This window comes from Eupeodes corollae, chromosome 1 (genome assembly GCF_945859685.1).
Source record: "Eupeodes corollae chromosome 1, idEupCoro1.1, whole genome shotgun sequence".
Classification (NCBI taxonomy): Eukaryota; Metazoa; Arthropoda; class Insecta; order Diptera; family Syrphidae; genus Eupeodes; species Eupeodes corollae.
Window position 1 is genome coordinate 211,915,522 of NC_079147.1, and position 19,547 is coordinate 211,935,068.

General features: G+C 33.3%; 1 protein-coding gene across 2 annotated transcripts in view; it reads left to right on the top strand.

Moving 5' to 3' along the window:
- LOC129940694 (ATP-binding cassette sub-family C member Sur) overlaps nt 1–19,547 on the top strand; it is a 98,278-nt gene that overhangs the window by 47,396 nt on the left and 31,335 nt on the right. For both annotated transcript variants that reach the window (XM_056049116.1, XM_056049115.1), the window contains exons 12-18: nt 644–781; nt 961–1,085; nt 11,485–11,590; nt 11,658–12,238; nt 12,306–12,388; nt 17,875–18,401; nt 18,617–18,774. In XM_056049116.1, coding sequence (XP_055905091.1) covers nt 644–781; nt 961–1,085; nt 11,485–11,590; nt 11,658–12,238; nt 12,306–12,388; nt 17,875–18,401; nt 18,617–18,774 — 1,718 coding nt within the window. The remainder of the gene's footprint in view (nt 1–643; nt 782–960; nt 1,086–11,484; nt 11,591–11,657; nt 12,239–12,305; nt 12,389–17,874; nt 18,402–18,616; nt 18,775–19,547) is intronic.

Here is a 19,547-nt window from a genome sequence, read left to right on the forward strand (position 1 = left end):
GAAATAAATTGTTGTTTTTGAGTTTGTTTTTCTATCTGTAAATATATTGACCATCAATAAATACCCTCGGGTCTCAAGAGGAGGGTCGAGAGTTCATCGGATCTGTACCTACATATGAACGTAGGTATACACATATGGGTAACTTTCACATATTAAAAATCACCGGGTTTGGGTAAATAGAAAAAAAAGTGTATCCTTTAATTTCCAATTCATACTCGAACCCTGCGCCACAGCACCTCTATAGCTTCTATATGGTACGTCTGGGTATCTCATCTATATCCTCTTGGTCCTGGACACTAAAGCAAAAGTTTCCTTGGTCACACACAACATTGAAAGTATCCTTTTTTGTCATTCATTCATTCAACGATAATTAACTTACCCTGTCACGTGAACAAAACCGTTGTGCCAGAGAAAAGTTTACTTTGAATTGTACAATGCAATTGAATTACATTCAACGAATACCAAACTGTGTATAATATTCCACTGAATGCGGATCTCAAGCCCCTCGTCCGTAGTCGTCGTAGTCGCCGCCACCGTTTTATATAGCTATACATTGGATTTGTGAGGCGTCTTCCTTCTCTATCCTTACTTACATTATATGAATGTTTTTTTTCTCTTTTTTGCATGAAAAACGACAACACAGGACGATTCACTTTCATCGCTGGACAATGAAGTTTCCGGACACGTTTTTGAAAGGAGCATTAGAAAAATGTTATTAAATGCCAATCGGACTGTTATCCTGGTAACTCAACGTTTGCAATTGATACACAATGCGGACTATGTAAGTAAAAATTCAGATTATGGAAATGAGGCTACCACAATAATTGTGGGGGGAAAAAAGTAAGCTCTTACTATACCTATATACATATCTTTAAAGTACTTGTACTCGTACATACATATTTGAAAAGTGCCTCAGGATGTGCAAAGATATTTTTATGAATAAGTGATTTTCCAATGTAGATTGTCGTTATGAAAGATGGTTGCATGCAGGCAGCTGGGAGTTACAAGGATATCGAGGCAAATCATCCTAAAATTGTCGATAGATGGAAGTCGATAATCACAATGAATGAAAAGGATAAATTGTGGTAAGTTATAAATGTATATATGTGACTATAAGAAAAAGAATTTTATATGTTTGTGTAGATAAAGAAAAGGATAAAGGATTGTAATGTAAGGCGAGGATCTTCAAAAAATGTATGACTATAGATATAGCAGAATAAGGCTTTTGTCCTTTTCTACAAAAAAAAGAAAGAAATGTTTTGACACGAAGAAAGCTGTAGTGTTCTTAAACTCATAAGATGGAGAATTTTGCTACTTCTATATGATAGACACAGGAGAAAATACATTTTACTTTAATAGAGCTAGAAGACTTTATCGGAAAATAACTTTCTTTTTTTTATTTAAGTTCACTCTTCTGTTTAAATTTAATGAGGAAAGATTCAAGTTAAAAGTGTTTTTTTGGAGGTGTACCACTTTGAAATGGAATAAAACAAAGATTATTCTTTTTATATTGACATGAAATTTACTTTATTTTTAAGATAATCTCGAAGCATTGTGATTTATGAGCCTTTTGGAGTAGACTAGCGGCCTCACATAACAAAATAGAAATTGTCAAGCGGGCGGCGTGGCGTAATCAATCAAACGTTGGAAAGCAACTTACTGGTCCGTAACGTAAAACTATGCGGTCATAAGACGTTTCTTCAATACATCAACTGTGGCATGTTGCGACATCTGCTAGAATTCACAACTCGTGGACATCATGGCGATTGATGGCAACATTGACAATTATGTTTTGGCTAGTATGTGTTTTAAGGAAGCAAGGACCAATTATTCCACCAACCCATAAAGCAAATTTCCATCACTCCAAATACTTGCTCGCTAATTAAATTGGAATCAACGGCGATCACCTAATCAATTCTAAACTAAACTAAAAATATATTACTTGAAAGCTAAGAAAATGGCAATTAAAATAGTGTTGTAAGCTTAAAGTTCTATAACTTTTAAAATTAGATTGACTTAAAAAAAAAAAAAACGAAAAAACAATTTTTTGAAATATGAAGAGGATTTTCTATGTTTTTTCAATCCCCGACAAAACTGCGACGTGTTTTTTTCGCGGCCCCTTGTATTGTCCGTTCTTAATATCTCTATAAATAGTCCAACAAAAGCCCGCTAACAATGAAGCGTTCCAATGGGCTTGATACCGCTTTGCCGATGTCCTGATGAAAGCGCTCACCGTTCTCACCGCTAAAAGTTCCGCAATTATCCGCAAAGAACTTTAAGTGGGAATGTAAAAAGTGGATTTTTACCCAATTGTTGGTATGACTAAAGCATATTTTCGACAAGTTCAACATAGTTGTCACTCAACTTATTTCCCAGCAAATTTTGTGGAAAAATTTTGTAGAGCCAAGTCAAAGTTGACATCTTTAAATAAATCTACAAATATGCCTTCTTTGACATTAGCCTCACTTGTCTTTGGAATTTTTGGCGAAGGTATTGAAAAGCAGCTCCATCTCTATCCATTGCCTTCACCAAGTTTTCATGAGTCCTAGCTTTATATGCAAAGGAGGAAGTAACACCTTTTGTGGATCAATTAGAGGGTCATTTTTGACATTGCTCTGCCCAAGTTGAAGCGACTGAAGATGAGGCCACAACTTTTTAGTATAATGATGCCGCAGATTTGCCATTGGTGTCCCTCATATTAAATCCGCATCAGAACACTTTTCATATTTTCATAAGACTCCTTCAAATGAACTGCGTTACCAATAGGAATCGAAGGTAAAATATTTCGGTTATGTAGGTACACAGCTTTTATGCGAAGCGTACGGAAAGATGTTATAACCACACCCCTTCCTAAAAGATTCCATTGTTGCAACCTCGAGCGTAGAAGTTCTGCTTTGTTCTTTGGCAATTTTACATTACATTACATTTCACACTACTCAGCACATAAATGTACAGAGTAGAGAACACAACACCTTGCTTGAGCGACTAGACTATGTAAGCTGATAACAAAACAAGATATTAATACAAGACAGAAGGACAGGAGAGAGAGAACAATAGACAGAAAGAAAGAACACATGACAACAGCACGCGGTAGGTTTCGAGACGGTCCCCCATCTTTCTACTAACCACGCTTACTGATGCTTTATTTCGGTGATCGATGGGAACCGAAGCTTTATCAGTGTATCAGTGACTAGGCCGTTGCCTGGGCAATTTTAACTTCTAAGTCCCTTACAAAGATAATTCAATTCAGATTGTGTTATCAGGTGTGGCTGTGATGATGTGCTAGGTATTTCGTATTCTGACATTGAAGAAATTGTTGGTGAAGCAGGTGTAGGTGTTATTTCTTCTTCGTCAATGTGAGGGATTTTTAGAATCGGGTGAAGATCGCTGTGTGGCAGAGAACGAGTAGCCGATGGTACTTTTGTAAACACTAAAGTATTCTTTTCTTTAAGAAAATCCCTTGCCTCTTACAAACACATGAGTAGTAAGGCAAAAATAACAATCCGTTGCATGACTAGTTGATTCTCACCGCTGCTTTGGTACTGCAAACCGAAATGATTTGTTTCTTTCATTCATCCAATTTCTCAAACCTGTCGCACATGGATTGCGGAACCCAGCTTTTATCTTGATGTTTTATTCTTTTTTTAAAACAGTAGGAATAGGCTTCTTTTATTGTCGGCGATGGGGAACGCTTTTGTTTACAAAGTACCACTTCACATGTTGCAACAAAATACTTTTTATCAATTTTAACACTTAAAAACACAGATGCCATCTACCTTAGTATAATATCAATGTTAACAAGTGAAATGAGGATAAATTCACGTCTAGCTTTTTAGCCAAATATTTTTTTCTAAGAAAATGCAAAGAACGGAATAAATCAAAATACACAAGTTTTTAAAAGATGGTACATTTAAACTCAGGTACGAGAATATTCGAACTAAACTCATCCAAGTGAAGCACCATTTTAGTAGTTAATTGATAGATCTTGGGGAATTCCAACGCTCGTTTCCAAGTAACCCCATATTTTTATATTAATGGAGAAATATGTACCTTTGAAGGTCGTAAATTTGTACAGGTATAAACTTCCAACAGCTATAAAAACCGAAAGTCGATTGCAGAATTTGTGTCCTTATTCTAGTGGTTGGCAGTTCAGGTAGTTCCAAAACAAATTAAGGACGATAAAATTAAATTTTTGTTTAAATTGAAATCTTATAATCTAAGCCAAACAAGTTAAAATGATTCCGAACACTTTTTCACTGTAGACAAGTGATTAGTGATAGTCTGTTGGTCAAGTTCCTCCAGTTGAATTAAGTTTTGTTTTCAAATAGGAGTATATGAAATTGACTGAAAGTAGTATGGTTTTCACTTCCCTTTTTATTGTAGACATCGATCGCTGCGTAACCAAAGAAAAAAACCGGGGGAAATATTCCTACGCTCTCAATGACCAACTGACTACCCTAAGTATCTTAGTGTCCCTTCATTTTAACGATCTATACATGGCACGACTTCAAATAAATTTTGTTATACAGATAAAAATGCAGAAAGATGCAGAAAGGGCTCCCAAAAAAATTGAGTGTGTGGTCTTTTTACCATAGCAGTTAAAAAAAAAGTCAAAATGTTGGTTAACCCTACATATCTTACGAACCAATAACGCTGGAGAGTTGAATTAAATTTTATATAATATATTGTAACGTGATACCAAACGTGTATATTTTTCGAAATATAATTAACGGTTTTTTATAAATCAAAAAAACTGAAAAAAATGTGTCACCTCGAAAACTTTACAAAAAAGAAATGATTTCATCTCCAAAACAATTTTGTGCAACGAAAAATAACGTTTTTAATATCTGGTTCAATTTTGAGTAAAATCGAATTGACAGTTTGTTTATACAAAATAAAAAACTAAAAAAAAACATTACACAAAATTGGTAAAAATTGAATTTCGACTCAAATATCTTTTCAGAAACTTGAGAATATGGCTTCAAACATATTTTATCTTATAAAAAATATCGTTTTCAACAACAATTGACAGTTTTTTTTACAAAAAAAATAAAAACCCAAAAACAAAAAATAATACTAAAACTTGGTAACAATGTACTTTCGACTCAAATAGCTTTTTAAAAATTCAAAATATTGTCTTCAAACTTTTTTTTTATAAAAATCCAACAGTCCGGTTTTTCATAAAAAAAAATAAAATCTACAAAAAATAGCACGCAAATTTGGTAAAAATGTATGTTCGGTTCTCGATGCCTCCCAAATTAATTCGTAACCTCCTATTTTACCTTGGTTCGGTTGGCTGAAAGTATTCCCTTAGACTAGCTCGGTCGTGGGATCTTGAACCTAATGGAGTTACAAAAAAATATCCAGCCAGCCTACCCTACCCCTACCTTGGTTGCTACTCTCGCCAGAGCAACCATTTTTTTAGGCTTCTTCTTACCTTTGTTTATATAAGAATTAAAAACGTGTAAGAAATTCTTTGGTAAAAATTTGTTTTCTACTGAAAATCTATTTAACAAAACTAGATTTTGAAACTAAACTATTTTATTGTATGAAAAACATTGTTTTTATTTTAAAAATTTTTAAGAATAATTCAACTTACAACTTTCTTAACCAAACACGAAAACCTACAAACTTTTAAGCAAAACAAATCGACAGACGGGATGGGAAGTTATCAGTGTGGGTCGCATTCCAGCCTCTTTTTGGACTAGTCATCTTCTCTTAAAGATATATTAAACTGGAGAAGAACCCAATTTATGAAAAATATTGGGGTTCCCAGTGTTTTTTAAAATTCAAAAATTTGCCAGAACTCATTTCTTACGTAGGCAATTATTAAGATTCTATTTTATTTAGCATTTCACTTTATGGTAGCAAACTGAAACCAAATTAACATTTTTATTCTTGGTTGTTAATGTAAATATTTAGAAAAATAAGATAACAAATTTATATTAAATGAATGTTTTGGCCCACATGGTCTTAAAGTTTTGTAACAGAATTTATGGTACGACTAACGCTAACGTTGTCAACGATCTCAAATCCTTTTTTCAGTTCATTAATAACAAAAGAAGTCCTCATTGTTCTTTAAAAAATTTTAAAATTAATTCTCACAAGATTCTTTTACACCAGATCGGACTTATTTTCTGTAGATATTTACCGAATCTTTCGTTGGGTCCTTTCTTACCTGATTACATTTCTGCATCCTATCCTCTATCTAAAATTGTTCCTTTATCTTCAACTTAGCAAAGCAGCACGAGTTCATACAAAATAGATATAACACCACAAACCTTGTAAAGTTCGTTTCAGTCACTCTTAGAGCCTTAGAAAACGGGAATGAAGTTGATATGGTCCCCACTGACTTTAGCAAAGCGTTTGACAAAATGTCTCATAATCTTAATTCATAATAAATAATTTAAAATTTCCTCCTTAGGATTTGAATCTCTTTTCTTTTCCCTGCCCTGGTTTCGTTAATTTAGATCCGATCGTTCCAATCATATTCTAGCCACTTCAGGTGTTCCCCAAGGTTGTCATTTAGGCCCTTTCCTCTTTGTCCTTATAATTAATAACATTAAAATGGTCAAATATCCCATTACGCCGATGATACAAAATTTTTCAAATTCATTGCAACTTATGAAGACATATCTGTCCTCTAAGCAGATCTCGACAATTTTTCAACCTGGTGTACCAAAAATTGCTTAGAGCTTACCATTAGCTAGCTCCAGACAACGACCTTTTCACGTAAACGCATTAAAACAGCTTCCCGTCACTTTTATCTTCATAACACATATATTAAAAAACAAGGGGGATTTTGGCCTTTCATGAGAGCGTAAAATAAAATTTCTACTTCACATTGACGAAATAATTCACAAGCCCAACTCTTCTTTGGGTTTTGTAAAAAGATAGTCCAAAAAATTTTCTAACCCTACGTGAGTTGATACATGACGTTTGTCGGGCCTCTACTTGAAGATGCATCACAGGTTTGGCCCCATATTAAGATATATAAACGGTGATTTTTTAAGAGCTTGAGAACTTTTTTTAAAAAAAAACGCATAAAATTTGCAAAATCTCATCGATTCTTTATTTGAAACGTTAGATTGGTCCATGACATTTACCTTTTGAAGATAATTTCATTTAAATGTTGACCGCGGCTGCGTCTTAGGTGGTCCATTCGGAAAGTCCAATTTTGGGTAACTTTTTCGAGAATTTCGGCCGGAATAGCCCGAATTTCTTCGGAAATGTTGTCTTCCAAAGCTGGAATAGTTGCTGGCTTATTTGTGTAGACTTTAGACTTGACGTAGCCCCACAAAAAATAGTCTAAAGGCGTCAAATCGCATGATCTTGGTGGCCAACTTACCGGTCCATTCCTTGAGATGAATTGTTCTCCGAAGTTTTCCCTCAAAATGGCCATAGAATCACTAGCTGTGTGGCATGTAGCACTATCTTTTTGAAACCACATGTCAACCAAGTTCAGTTCTTCCATTTTTGGCAACAAAAAGTTTGTTAGCATTGAACGATAGCGATCGCCATTCACCGTAACGTTGCGTCCAACAGCATCTTTGAAAAAATACGGTCCAATGATTCCACCAGCGTACAAACCACACCAAACAGTGCATTTTTCGGGATGCATGGGCAGTTCTTGAACGGCTTCTGGTTACTCTTCACTCCAAATGCGGCAATTTTGCTTATTTACGTAGCCATTCAACCAGAAATGAGCCTCATCGCTGAACAAAATTTGTCGATAAAAAAGCGGATTTTCTGCCAACTTTTCTAGGGCCCATTCACTGAAAATTCGACGTTGTGGCAGATCGTTCGGCTTCAGTTCTTGCACGAGCTGCATTTTATACGGTTTTACACCAAGATCTTTGCGTAAAATCTTCCATGTGGTCGAATAACACAAACGCAATTGCTGCGAACGGCGACGAATCGACATTTTACGGTCTTCAGCAACACTCTCAGAAACAGACGCAATATTCTCTTCTGTACACACTGTACGCATTCGTGTGGTTGGTTAAATGTCCAATAAAGTAAACTGAGTGCGAAACTTGGTCACAATCGCATTAATTGTTTGCTCACTTGGTCGATTATGTAGACCATAAATCGGACGTAAAGCGCGAAACACATTTCGAACCGAACACTGATTTTGGTAATAAAATTCAATGATTTGCAAGCATTGCTCGTTAGTAAGTCTATTCATGATGAAATGTCAAAGCATACTGAGCATCTTTCTCTTTGACACCATGTCTGAAATCCAACGTGATCTGTCAAATACTAATGCATGAAAATCCTAACCTCAAAAAAATCACCCTTTACATATAAAGAATAGAAAGCATCCAATGAACGAAGATTTCTTTGTTTGTCACTTCAGTACCTTCTTTAGGAAAATCCTTTGATCTTAGCCCCTTATCGTGATCGCCTCCGTCTACTAAACCTCAACTCATTACAAGACCGAGAAATTGCTAACATACTGTCCATACAACGGCTTATTTATTTAATTCGTTAAAATCTAACGTTAACAATATTTAAAAAAATTCTTATAATCTAATAATATCTAATATCATAATTTATATTTATTATACAATATTGTTGAAAAACATAAGTTTAAATTGTTTACATTTTATATTATCATTTACAGATTCTAAACAAAAATGAAATTCGTTATAAATTGTTATTAACTGATTGAGAGGGCTACATACACCATAGTTTGATCTGCTAAATATTTGAATAATAGGTTGCTGTCGCCTTAAACTTGCACGACTGAAACTGAAATTTAATTTACTTAGAACTGATGGTAATGATAATTGTAAATACTTTCTGTGGTTAATCAAAGAAGGGAGGCTGATCAAAGCTAGTCTTTGAGAATAAGGAGGAAATAGATTTTCCCTTGCCCTTGGAAGAGACCGAAGACAGAAACGCAGAAATCTTTTTTGGATCGCTTCAATTCTTGAAACATGTATTGAGTAATAAGGTGACCATACCACACAGCCGTATTCTAAAATTGGTCTAACAAACGAAATAAATAGAAGTTTAAGAACATACGGATCCCGAAAATCACGACCGAATCTTTTAATGAATCCAAGAACCCTATTGGCTTTTTTAATTATATAACTTAAATGATCATTAAATGATAATTTGGGATCTAGAATAATACCTAAGTCAGAAAACATAGAAACTTTACATAACGGACAAGAATCAAACATATAGTCGTACAAAAACGGAATTTTTTACGTGTAAAACTCATAGGATTTTATACTTTTGAAAAGCTTAATGTCATCAGCGTAAATAAGGACAGACGAGTTTTTTAAGTTTGAAACCAAGTCGTTAATAAATAAAACAAATAAAATAGGACCTAGGTGGCTGCCCTGAGGGACGCCAGAATTGACAACAAATTGAATTGAACTTTCATTACGAAACAAGACAGAATAACGACGATTTTTTAGGTATGAAGAAATCCAATTTATAAAATTGTTGTTAAATCCTAGATGGTATAATTTTAGAATTAGTGTATTGTGACATAACTTGTCAAAGGCTTTACTAAAGTCAGTAAATACGCAATCAACTTGCCCGCGTTTTTCAAATACATCTAGACAAAAGGACACGAAGTTAAATAAATTAGTTACAGTGGATCTCTTTTTGACAAAGCCATGCTGGCTATCACAAATAAGAGAACTACAATGAAAAGAAAGAACATTACTCACAATTGACTCAAATAGTTTAGGTATCACAGATAGTTTCGCAATGGGCCTATAGTTCATTATTTCATTCTTTGGGCCTTTTTTGTGTATGGGAATAATAAATGAACTTTTCCAAATAACAGGAAAAATTAAACTTTTTAAGAATGCATTGAAGAGAACATATAACGGATATGACAAATAAGAAGCACATTTTTTTAATATATAAGATGGAACACCATCGGGGCCTGGAGTAAAGCACTCATCGAGTTTTAAAATATGTTGAGCAACTGTGTCTTCACTTATTTCAAAATTAATTGCGTTTAAATGAGTAAATCTGTCAGAAGAAGAAGAAAAAGAAGAGGAATTATTAAAGTCTGATCCTTCAAATGCTACTTTAAATTGATTAGCAAACATGTTTGCAATAATCTTTGGATCATGACTAGTTGACGAATTATTTGACATCGAATTCGGATAGCCACACGTTTTCCTTTTATTATTAACGAAATTCCAGAAACTATCTGGATTAGATTTAATACCATGTTCTATTTTACAAATGTAATCGTCATATAGAATGTTAGAATAATCACAAAAGAGTTGTTTTAGAATTAAGAAAGTTCTGTAATCATCGTCAGTTCTAGTTATGTTATATTTTACCCAAGCTTTATTCCTTTTATTTTTTAAGTTTTTAATACGCGTATCAAACCATGGTGGTGCATTTGAAGCAAAACGTGATCTTTTTAAAGGAATAGTTTCGTAAAAGAAGTTAAAAAGAGTTCTATAAAAATTATTACACATATCCTCAATATTACAATTACAAAATAATTGATTCCAATTTACAGTTATTAACATATCAAAAAGATCTACAAAATTACATTTAGAAAAGTCAAATTCAAGTTTGTTGTTATTATTGTTATTGTAAGGAGAAGACATGTTTAAACCTAGTGAAATATCTAATGCAGGATGATGTCGATCTTCGTCTATAAGTTTTACAGTAGCAGTTAAAACAGCAATTTCGTTGTTAATTGTATCGACGAAAAACACTAAGTCAAGAATTTTTCCAAAACGATTTCTCATTCCATTGAATTGACTTAAACCACACGATGACATACCATCTATACATGTTAGTTCATTAAGGCTGGACGCATTTATTGGAACATGGAAGTTGTCGTCATCAATTTTTGTCCAGTTAAGGTTTGGTAGATTAAAGTCACCTACGATCAAAATTTCATCTTCCGGTTCCATAAGTACATAAATATTTTCTATGCAGTCATTAATCTTTTCAAAAGCCTCATTGTTTGAACTTGGAGGAATATACGCAGAGATAATAAATAAATGGCCAGATTTCAACTTGATTTTGATACATAGAGCTTCGACACCTGTGGCTCAAACGTCATCTATCAGGTAACACGTAAGTGAGGTCTTGATCGCAAAAAGAATTCCTCCTCCGACAACATTAGAGTCTTCTTCATCATGTCGATCACGTCTGAAAATTTGGTTCAGTTGACTGCTCCTCTCTCCATATAAATCCATTTCTTTTAACACTAACACCAGCAACCTGAGAAACCCTCGCTTCTTCAATTTAATAATTCATCACCCCCATGGCCTTAACGAATCTCTGACCCGTATGCTTCGGTTGATCAATTCTAATCCAGATTCATTTGTTTTCAACATCAGCACCTATAACCTCAAACTCTTTTTGACCCACCCCTTTTCATAGTAATAAGTTTAGACTTAAGTTAGTTTTTAAATTAAACTTATAGCTAAATAAAAGGGGTTAGGCCCCTACTTAAATAAAAATTAAATTAAAATTATATTTCAGTCGTGGAAGAACTGCAAGTGAAAGATGGAAGCTGTTTAAAAACATAACAAAACTTGGTCTTCAACGGTTGAATACATCATCAATTGATAATGAACAAAACTTTCCCGTAAGCCATTTATAAATTCGAGCTTTTAAGAAAAAAAAAACTCATAACTTCTCATTTTTCAATTAAGTCCCTTCCATCTGTATTCTATTGCAAACCAAAGAAACGCTCCAGTTTCTACAGATCAAGACATCTAATCTACGATATGCCTATTCCAATTGATGAATGCCAAAACGACGATGTCATAATACGACGACGCAATATCGGATTCGGAATCAATTCAACTACAAATGGCCAACGACGACCACAACGTGCAGCACATTCCTTTGAATTAAAACGATACAGTTCTGTGCATAAAAAAGAAATCCTCAGAGTACACTCCTTGCAGCCTGAATTGCAAGAACATGAACCAACTCCACCTCCACCACTACTACAGCCTTCGGCATCGTTATCGTCCTCAACGATAATGAGAAATATCTCTTTTGCATCTCCAGAACAGCAGCAGCAACAGCTAAAGCAGAATAGCTTTGAAGAATCTACACCCCTTCGAGGTGATGATTTGGACTTGAAGTCATCGAAAATAGGATTTCAGCAATTTTTGCATCGAATGTCATCTCGCAAATCGAATCAACCAAAAACACCCACGGCCAAAAACCATCATCAGCATCAGCTTCAGCATCATCGCCCGGTCAGTGAAACCAATTCTATTGTGTGAGTTATAGTTATGGACTTTGTTAACGTGATATTGAAATTGTCATACGATAGTCGGGATTTTCAGAAGCATAAGTGAAGAACCCATTTCATCAACGGATGTATCGGCTAGAACAAGTTGGATGGACGATGAGCCGGAATTGGTTAAAGGTTAGTCTTTTGTAATGTAATTCCTTTTAGTTTGGAATTTCGAATACCTGTAATATCGAGAGTATTTGAGCTTTGTTCAAAAACTTTTAACAATCGTGCTTGAGGTTGCGTCTCCCTCAAAATATAATATTGATAGAAAAGATAGATTTGTACTATAAATTAGTGTGTTGTCTTTGTTGTTTTAATCAAATTTAAAAAAAATTGCACATGGAGTAGGAACTATTGGACTGGAACCATTCAGTTCTTCATTGCTTAACACGAATCAAACTATCTCACTTGCACTTCATAAGAAACATCGATATACCATTTGCATTTAAGAAAGTGCTGTCAAACTTAATCATTTTTAAATCTTCTTGTGTGGTCGAAACACCAAAAAGATTTATTTAATCCAAACTGGGATAAACCTTTTCCCTTGACAAATAAGCCCAATTAGTCCATTTTCATTAACAAAACTAAATAATATAGTAACAGTAACAGTTTGATTTTTTCCCCAATGGAAAACACATGATCCCATATGCACAACTACTCAACGAACACAGCCATCGAGATACAAATGAAATATCAATCGTACCAACATTTGACAACGAAATCATTCATTCGAGACTCGTATAAATATCGAAAACCCATCCGTAGTAAGATTCTACTTCAACTTTTATCGATAGTATCCATACTACTACTACTATTGATAGATTTTCCAACAAAACACGAGTTAAATATAATCGTTTTTATGAGCTTTTTGATGTCCAAAGGCTCTTATTCTTAATTAAAAAATAAAGATTCGAACAGATAAAACACACATGGAGGTAGAAAAAACTGCAAACACAGCAGCTTGAAGGAGAGCAATCTGATTCTTGCGATTCTGGGGCAAAAATAAAACAAGAAATTGGAGTACACGCAAGTTTCTCAACAGTTTTAAGAGTTATTAAAATTCAATAGGTTATATCAAAAGTTACTGCATCTTGGAATAAATTATTCCTAAATAATTCAACTTTTTTGACCTATAAACTTAGTTTACCAATTTGATAACGCGCCTATTAACTCGTTGCGCATAATAAAACTTGGAAACAGCTGTTCTTTCAACAACTGCCGTACTCATCTAATCTAAATATTATTAAATACACCTGCAGATGGTAAGTACCCACAGTTAAGACGAAGAATCCTTAATTTTTTCAATTAAAGTAGCCTTTAGCAAAAAATCATTTAACTATATCAAAATGGTGAAGGATTCATATCGAAGCTAATTAACGTAATGATTTAAAGTAAAGGTGGAAGTTCCAAATTCCAAACTTAACAGCGATTTGTTTTATTCCAATCAAATAACAATTTTATTGTTGAGTCATAAAGTATTCAAATTTTTCTAGTAGAAGGCATTGCAAGTCGACGAAAGAAAAACTTGTGGTTGGTTTTGGATAGTTCTTTTCAAATTACGGAACTAGATTTTCTGTAAAACGCGTAGTAATTCAAAACAGATTATGGCATCGGAAGTTGTAAAAGTGTGATACATTTTATTTTAAACTTCCATAGGAAGTTTTTGTAATCGGTCCGATTTGTCAAATTGAATTTTTTTTTAAATTTCTTTACGTTTCAAGGCCACTAGAATCTAATTAAAAGATTCTTAGAGATATTTCCGTGCGTGCATGTGTACGTCCATACGTACGAACATACGTACACACGTTTTTGAAAAAAGAAGTTGATTCACCCTCTAAAATAATTTTTGCAAAAAAAAATATCGTTTTAGATTTCAAAAAAAAAGTACATTTTTGAGAAAATTCGAATTGACAGTTTTTTCATAAGAAAATATAAACCTAAAAAACGACATTTTTAAAAGTTAGTAAACATTGATTTTCGACTAAAATAATTTTTCAAAAATTGTAAATATTGACTTCAAATTAATTTCATTCTAATTTGTATTTGTAATATAACAAATAAAAGCTTTTAAGAAATGGTACTAAAATTTAGTTCTGCACTAAAAATCTCGTTAACAAAAATAGATTTCGAAATGAAATTATTTCATCATATGCAAAATATTGTTTGTAATTTTTAAAGTTTTAAGAATAGTTCAACTGACAAAATTTTTTTAACAAAACACGAAAACCTCCAATCTTTTAAGCAAGACAAGTTCACAGACGGGATGGGAATTTATCAGTGTGGGTCGCATCCCAGTCTCTTTTTATTATTTATTTAATGTTCATTAAATGTTTATTAAAAAGTAAACCTATAAGCAGTTAATTTTGTTTTAATTTATCAAGTATCAAACTAATTTTAATGCGAAGAGTGAACACTTATCAGAAATTATATTTGAGCAAAATTTAAATTGAATGTGCTCTTTTTGAAGATTATTGAAATAGTATGAAAGTGATTTTCAAAAAGGAAAGCTATATGAAAGCTTTTCAAAAAAATACATACAACTCAGAAAAATGCATGAAATTTTTATTTGAATCGATAGTACGGTCTATATAATTTAATGTTTGAAGATTATTTCATGAAAACGTTGTCCTTGACTGCGCCTCAAATGGTCCATCCGCTTAGTCCAATTTTGACAACATCTTTCCAACATTTCGGCCGGCATCTCACGAATTAATGCTACAATGTTGTCTTCCAATGCTTCAATTGAAGCGGGCTTGTCTGTATAGACATGAGCTTTAAAATAGCCTCACAAAAAATAGTCTAAAGGCGTAAAATCGCACGATCCATGTGGCCAATTGACCGGTAACGAACGTAAAATAAAAGGTTCACCGAACTCGCCTCTCAATAAGTCCATTTTTGAGCGTGCTATGTGGCATGTGGCACCGACCGTCTTGTCGAAACAACATTTCATGCAAGTCAAGCTCCTGCATTTTGGGCAAAACAAATTTGGTTTTCATCTCATGGCAGCGCTCATCACTTACAGTTAAGATACGATTCGCATCATCTTTGAAGAAGTACGGTCCAATGATGCCAACCAGCCCATAAACCGCACCAAACTGTGTCTTTTTCTGGTTGCATTGATAGCCCTTGCAATGCTTCTGGCTGATATTTACTCCAAAATCCACAACTCTGCTAATTTACGTACCCTGATCATATTTACGTAACTGACCATAAAATGGAAGAACGCGCGATGAACTTTCTTACCAGAGCACTAATTTTGATAAAACAATTAAATAATTTGCAAGCGTTGTTTGTTTGTAAGACGATTCATGGTTAAATTATTGACCAAACTGAAGATTGCCAAAAAGATAATAGCTAAAAAATCACCTTAATAAAATAAAGTATAAATTTTGATTGCAATCATTTATGACTTCATACATTCTTTTAAAGTTTAACATTCTTATGAAGAAACTTTGCTTCATGTTGAAGTTTTTGACTTCATTTGAAGTGTTTGGATTCACTTTTGAAGTCCTTGACTTGAACTTTACTGTTCCTTGAATTAACTTTTGAAGTTTTTGCAATTTCTCTAATTGCTTTCTTTCATTTTATTTTGTATTATTTAATTTTATTTGGCTTTTTTAAGTTTATTAACTTTCCATAGGAACATATTGTAATGGGTACGATTTGTCAAATTGAAAATTTTGACATTTCTCGACGTTTAGAAAGATGTATATGAGTGTGTGTGACGTTCATACGTCCGCACGTTCGCGATTTTTTTTCGCCGTCCATAGCTCAAGAACCAGTAGAGATATCGACTTGAAATAAATTTTGATATAGAGATAAAAACGCATAAAGATGCAGAAAGGACTCTCAAGAAAATTGAGTTGGTTGTTTTTTTTTACCATAGAAGTTTAAAAAAATGGTGAAAATTTTGGTCAACCCTAAATATCTCACAACCCAATGACGCTAGAGACTTGAATGAAATTATATATTGTAACGTGATACCAAACCAGTATATTTTGGGAAAAAAATCCAAATAACGTTTTTTTATAAATTAAAAAAAAAAACAGAAAAAAAATTGTCACTTCGAAAATTTTACGAACAAAAAATGATTTCATCACGAAAACAAATTTGTTTAATGAAAAATAACTTTTCTGGTAAAAATTTGAGTAAAATCGAATTGACAGTTTTTTTTTTATAAAAAGAATAAACCTAAAAAAACATTACTCAAAGTTGGTAAAAATTCAATTTGGACTCAAATATCTTCAAAAACCTTTGACATATGGGCTTTAAACTACTTTTATCTTTTAAAAAATATTGTTGTCAACATTCAGTAAGTTTTTGAGAACAAATCTAATTAACAGTTTTTTTACAAAAAATAAAAACCTAAACAAAAAAAAACAATACTAAAACTTGGTAAAAATTTGCTTTCGACTCAAATTTATTTTCAAAAATTTTAAATATTGTCTTTAAACTTTTTTTATTTAACAGAAAATATTGTTTTCAATATTCAGTAGTTTTTTTATACAAATCCGTTCTTTTTTTATAAAAAAAAATAAAATCTACAAAAAATAGTATGCAAATTTAGTAAAAATTGATATTCGGTTCTTGATATCTCTCAAATCAATTTTATTCGTCTAATTTGTACAAATTTAAGAAATGCTGCTTAAATTGGTAAAAATTTGTTTTCGAGTAAAATCTATTGAACAAACCTAGATTTTCAAACTTAACATTTCTATATATAAATAATATTGTTGGTAATTTTAAATTGTTCAAGAATAATTCAACTGGCAACGACAAACGGGAATGGTTGTTATCATTGTGGGTTGCATCCCAGCTTCTTTTTTTGAACGATTTTCGTCTGAAGCTTAACGATGAACCTTGTAGTGTTAATATTTAAATAATTTAAAATATGCCTCTTGATTTCAAAAAAACGCATCTGGTCACCGTATTTATGGGGAGAAAAATATTCTAAACCAGCCCATACACCTTGCACACCAATTTAAGTGTCACGCCGCCATCTTCCATTTCAAACACAAAGACTTTAAAATCGAAGTCTCAGATGATTGAAATCAATTATTTGCATTCAAGTGGTTAAAGAACAAATGATTGCGATCTTTTGAAGGACGAATGATTGGTGAATGAATGGAACCTTTACATGGAAGTTATAAAAGATTGCATTCTGTTAAAGGCTGCCACTTGGTAGTTTTTATACCAATTAGGTGTAAAATGTTACAATTTTCAAAATAGAACATAATAGTACGCGCTTAAAATAGTCTCAATATATCTAAATTTATTATTTTTGACTAAAAAGAATTAAATTTTAAATGGAATTGGAATTTATTTGACCTTTAAAAAGTCTATGTATTTTTATTTCTATAATAAAGAGCCAAACAAAAATAATTTTGAAAAGCCATTCACTCTCGAAAAATTTAAATTAAATTATTAATTATTCACCCCGTTTTGGTCGTTAGACCAGTTTATACCTGAAAGCAAATATAGATAGCGCCACTTGACACACATGCATAACTAAGAGTAATTAATTAATACAAAATTTATTTTCGACACCTGGGGCGTATACAGAGACACATGGAGTCATCTACCGAACACTATTTCATTTATTTTTTTCCCTCTTGCAGATATAAATCCTGAAACATTGACAGATGCCAATGATAACAACGTACGAGTCCAGGTACCCAATGACGATGAACGTAAATACGGTGAAATCCCAGCTGAAATTTACATGCTCTATTTGAAATCGGCCGGATTGCCAATTGTTGTGGTCTTTTTCACAACTGCCTTGATATGGCAAGGTTTACGAGTCTATACTGATATATGGCTACAACGATGGACAGATACGACTACTACAACAACAACAACAACAAAAATAAGCAATTCTACCTTGTCAAGTGTAAGCAAAGTCGGAGTTGGAGTCGGAGTCGAAGTCATGTACTATTTCCGTACGTATGCCATTATCTCAAGCATATGCATTCTAATGGCGTTAATAACAACTCCAATGGGACAAATTGCCGGATGTAATGCCAGGAGACTGCTACACGACAAGCTACTGCAATCGATCTTGACCAAGTCTTTGCATTTTTTCCAAATCACTCCCATAGGAAGGATAATGAATCGTTTTAGTAATGATATGGCGATAATCGATAAGGTTTGTATTTCTTGTGGTCGTTGATGTGTGTGATATGTGTGGTGTATGTGAAGTCCTTATGGGTATGGAGGATAAATCATCCCCCATAGCACACCACCGCCGCTCACTCCAATAAGACTGTATCATTTTATAGCTTAGTCCATGCCGCATATCCTTTTTCGTGTACGTGATGTGAAATTAAGTATTTTCCTCTTCTACTTTTACGTATTTTCTAGAAAATTGCAGCAACAAGTCAGAGACTCCTACAATTCATGCTGTTGTGCCTGTGTGCGATTCTGATTAATGTTAGCATAACGCCATGGTTTGTGCTTCTAACGCTTCCAATATGTACCGTATACTACATCATTCAGAAGTTCTACAGATGCTCGTCTAGGTAAGAATAGTGTCAATGTTCTAGGAATGAAGGTGTGGTTTTTTCGGTATTGGTATCGGTAACGGTAACGGTTTTGTTTGGTATATAAGTACTTGTATGTACTAGGAGAATAGAAGAGCAGAGCAAAGCAGGTTATATGAAGCCACAAAGAACCCTTTTCCAACGAAATTGAGGTTCTTTCTCTTCGATTTAATTTTCTGAGGTATTTAGTTTTTGGTTTATTAGAGGAATGTTGAAGCCAAGTTGTTGGATTCGAATAGCTATAGGTACCTGTATACTAAAGGAAAAAAAACGATAAGGTCAAAACTCGAATCTAAGGGTTTTTACAGTAAACTTACTGCATGAAAGTTTATTTTTACGTGGGTAGAAGAAAAAATCGTTTTTAACTAGGTAGGAATTTTACTATAGAATGCTTCTTAAGCCGATAATGTGTTAATGGTTTGATTTGTAGTTTCCTAACAAAAGAGACATGCAGCTGAAACGCCAATTTCATAGAAACTGAAAAGGAATTTTGTCCTAATGTAATTAATTAAAATTTAGAATTCATGTGGAGTTTGAGAAGCTGATATAGTACTACAATCACATGAAAGATAAACAAGTAATTCAATACTTAATGTGAATTAAAATTTTGGGTAGGTCTCAAAACAATATGTTACTGAATGATTTTGGGAATGCTTTATTCTTGGGCCGTCCCATGCTTTAATTTTGTTTTATATAACAAGCGCACACTCAAAGGGATATTACTAGTCTTATTATGTAGAAAAACAGTAAGA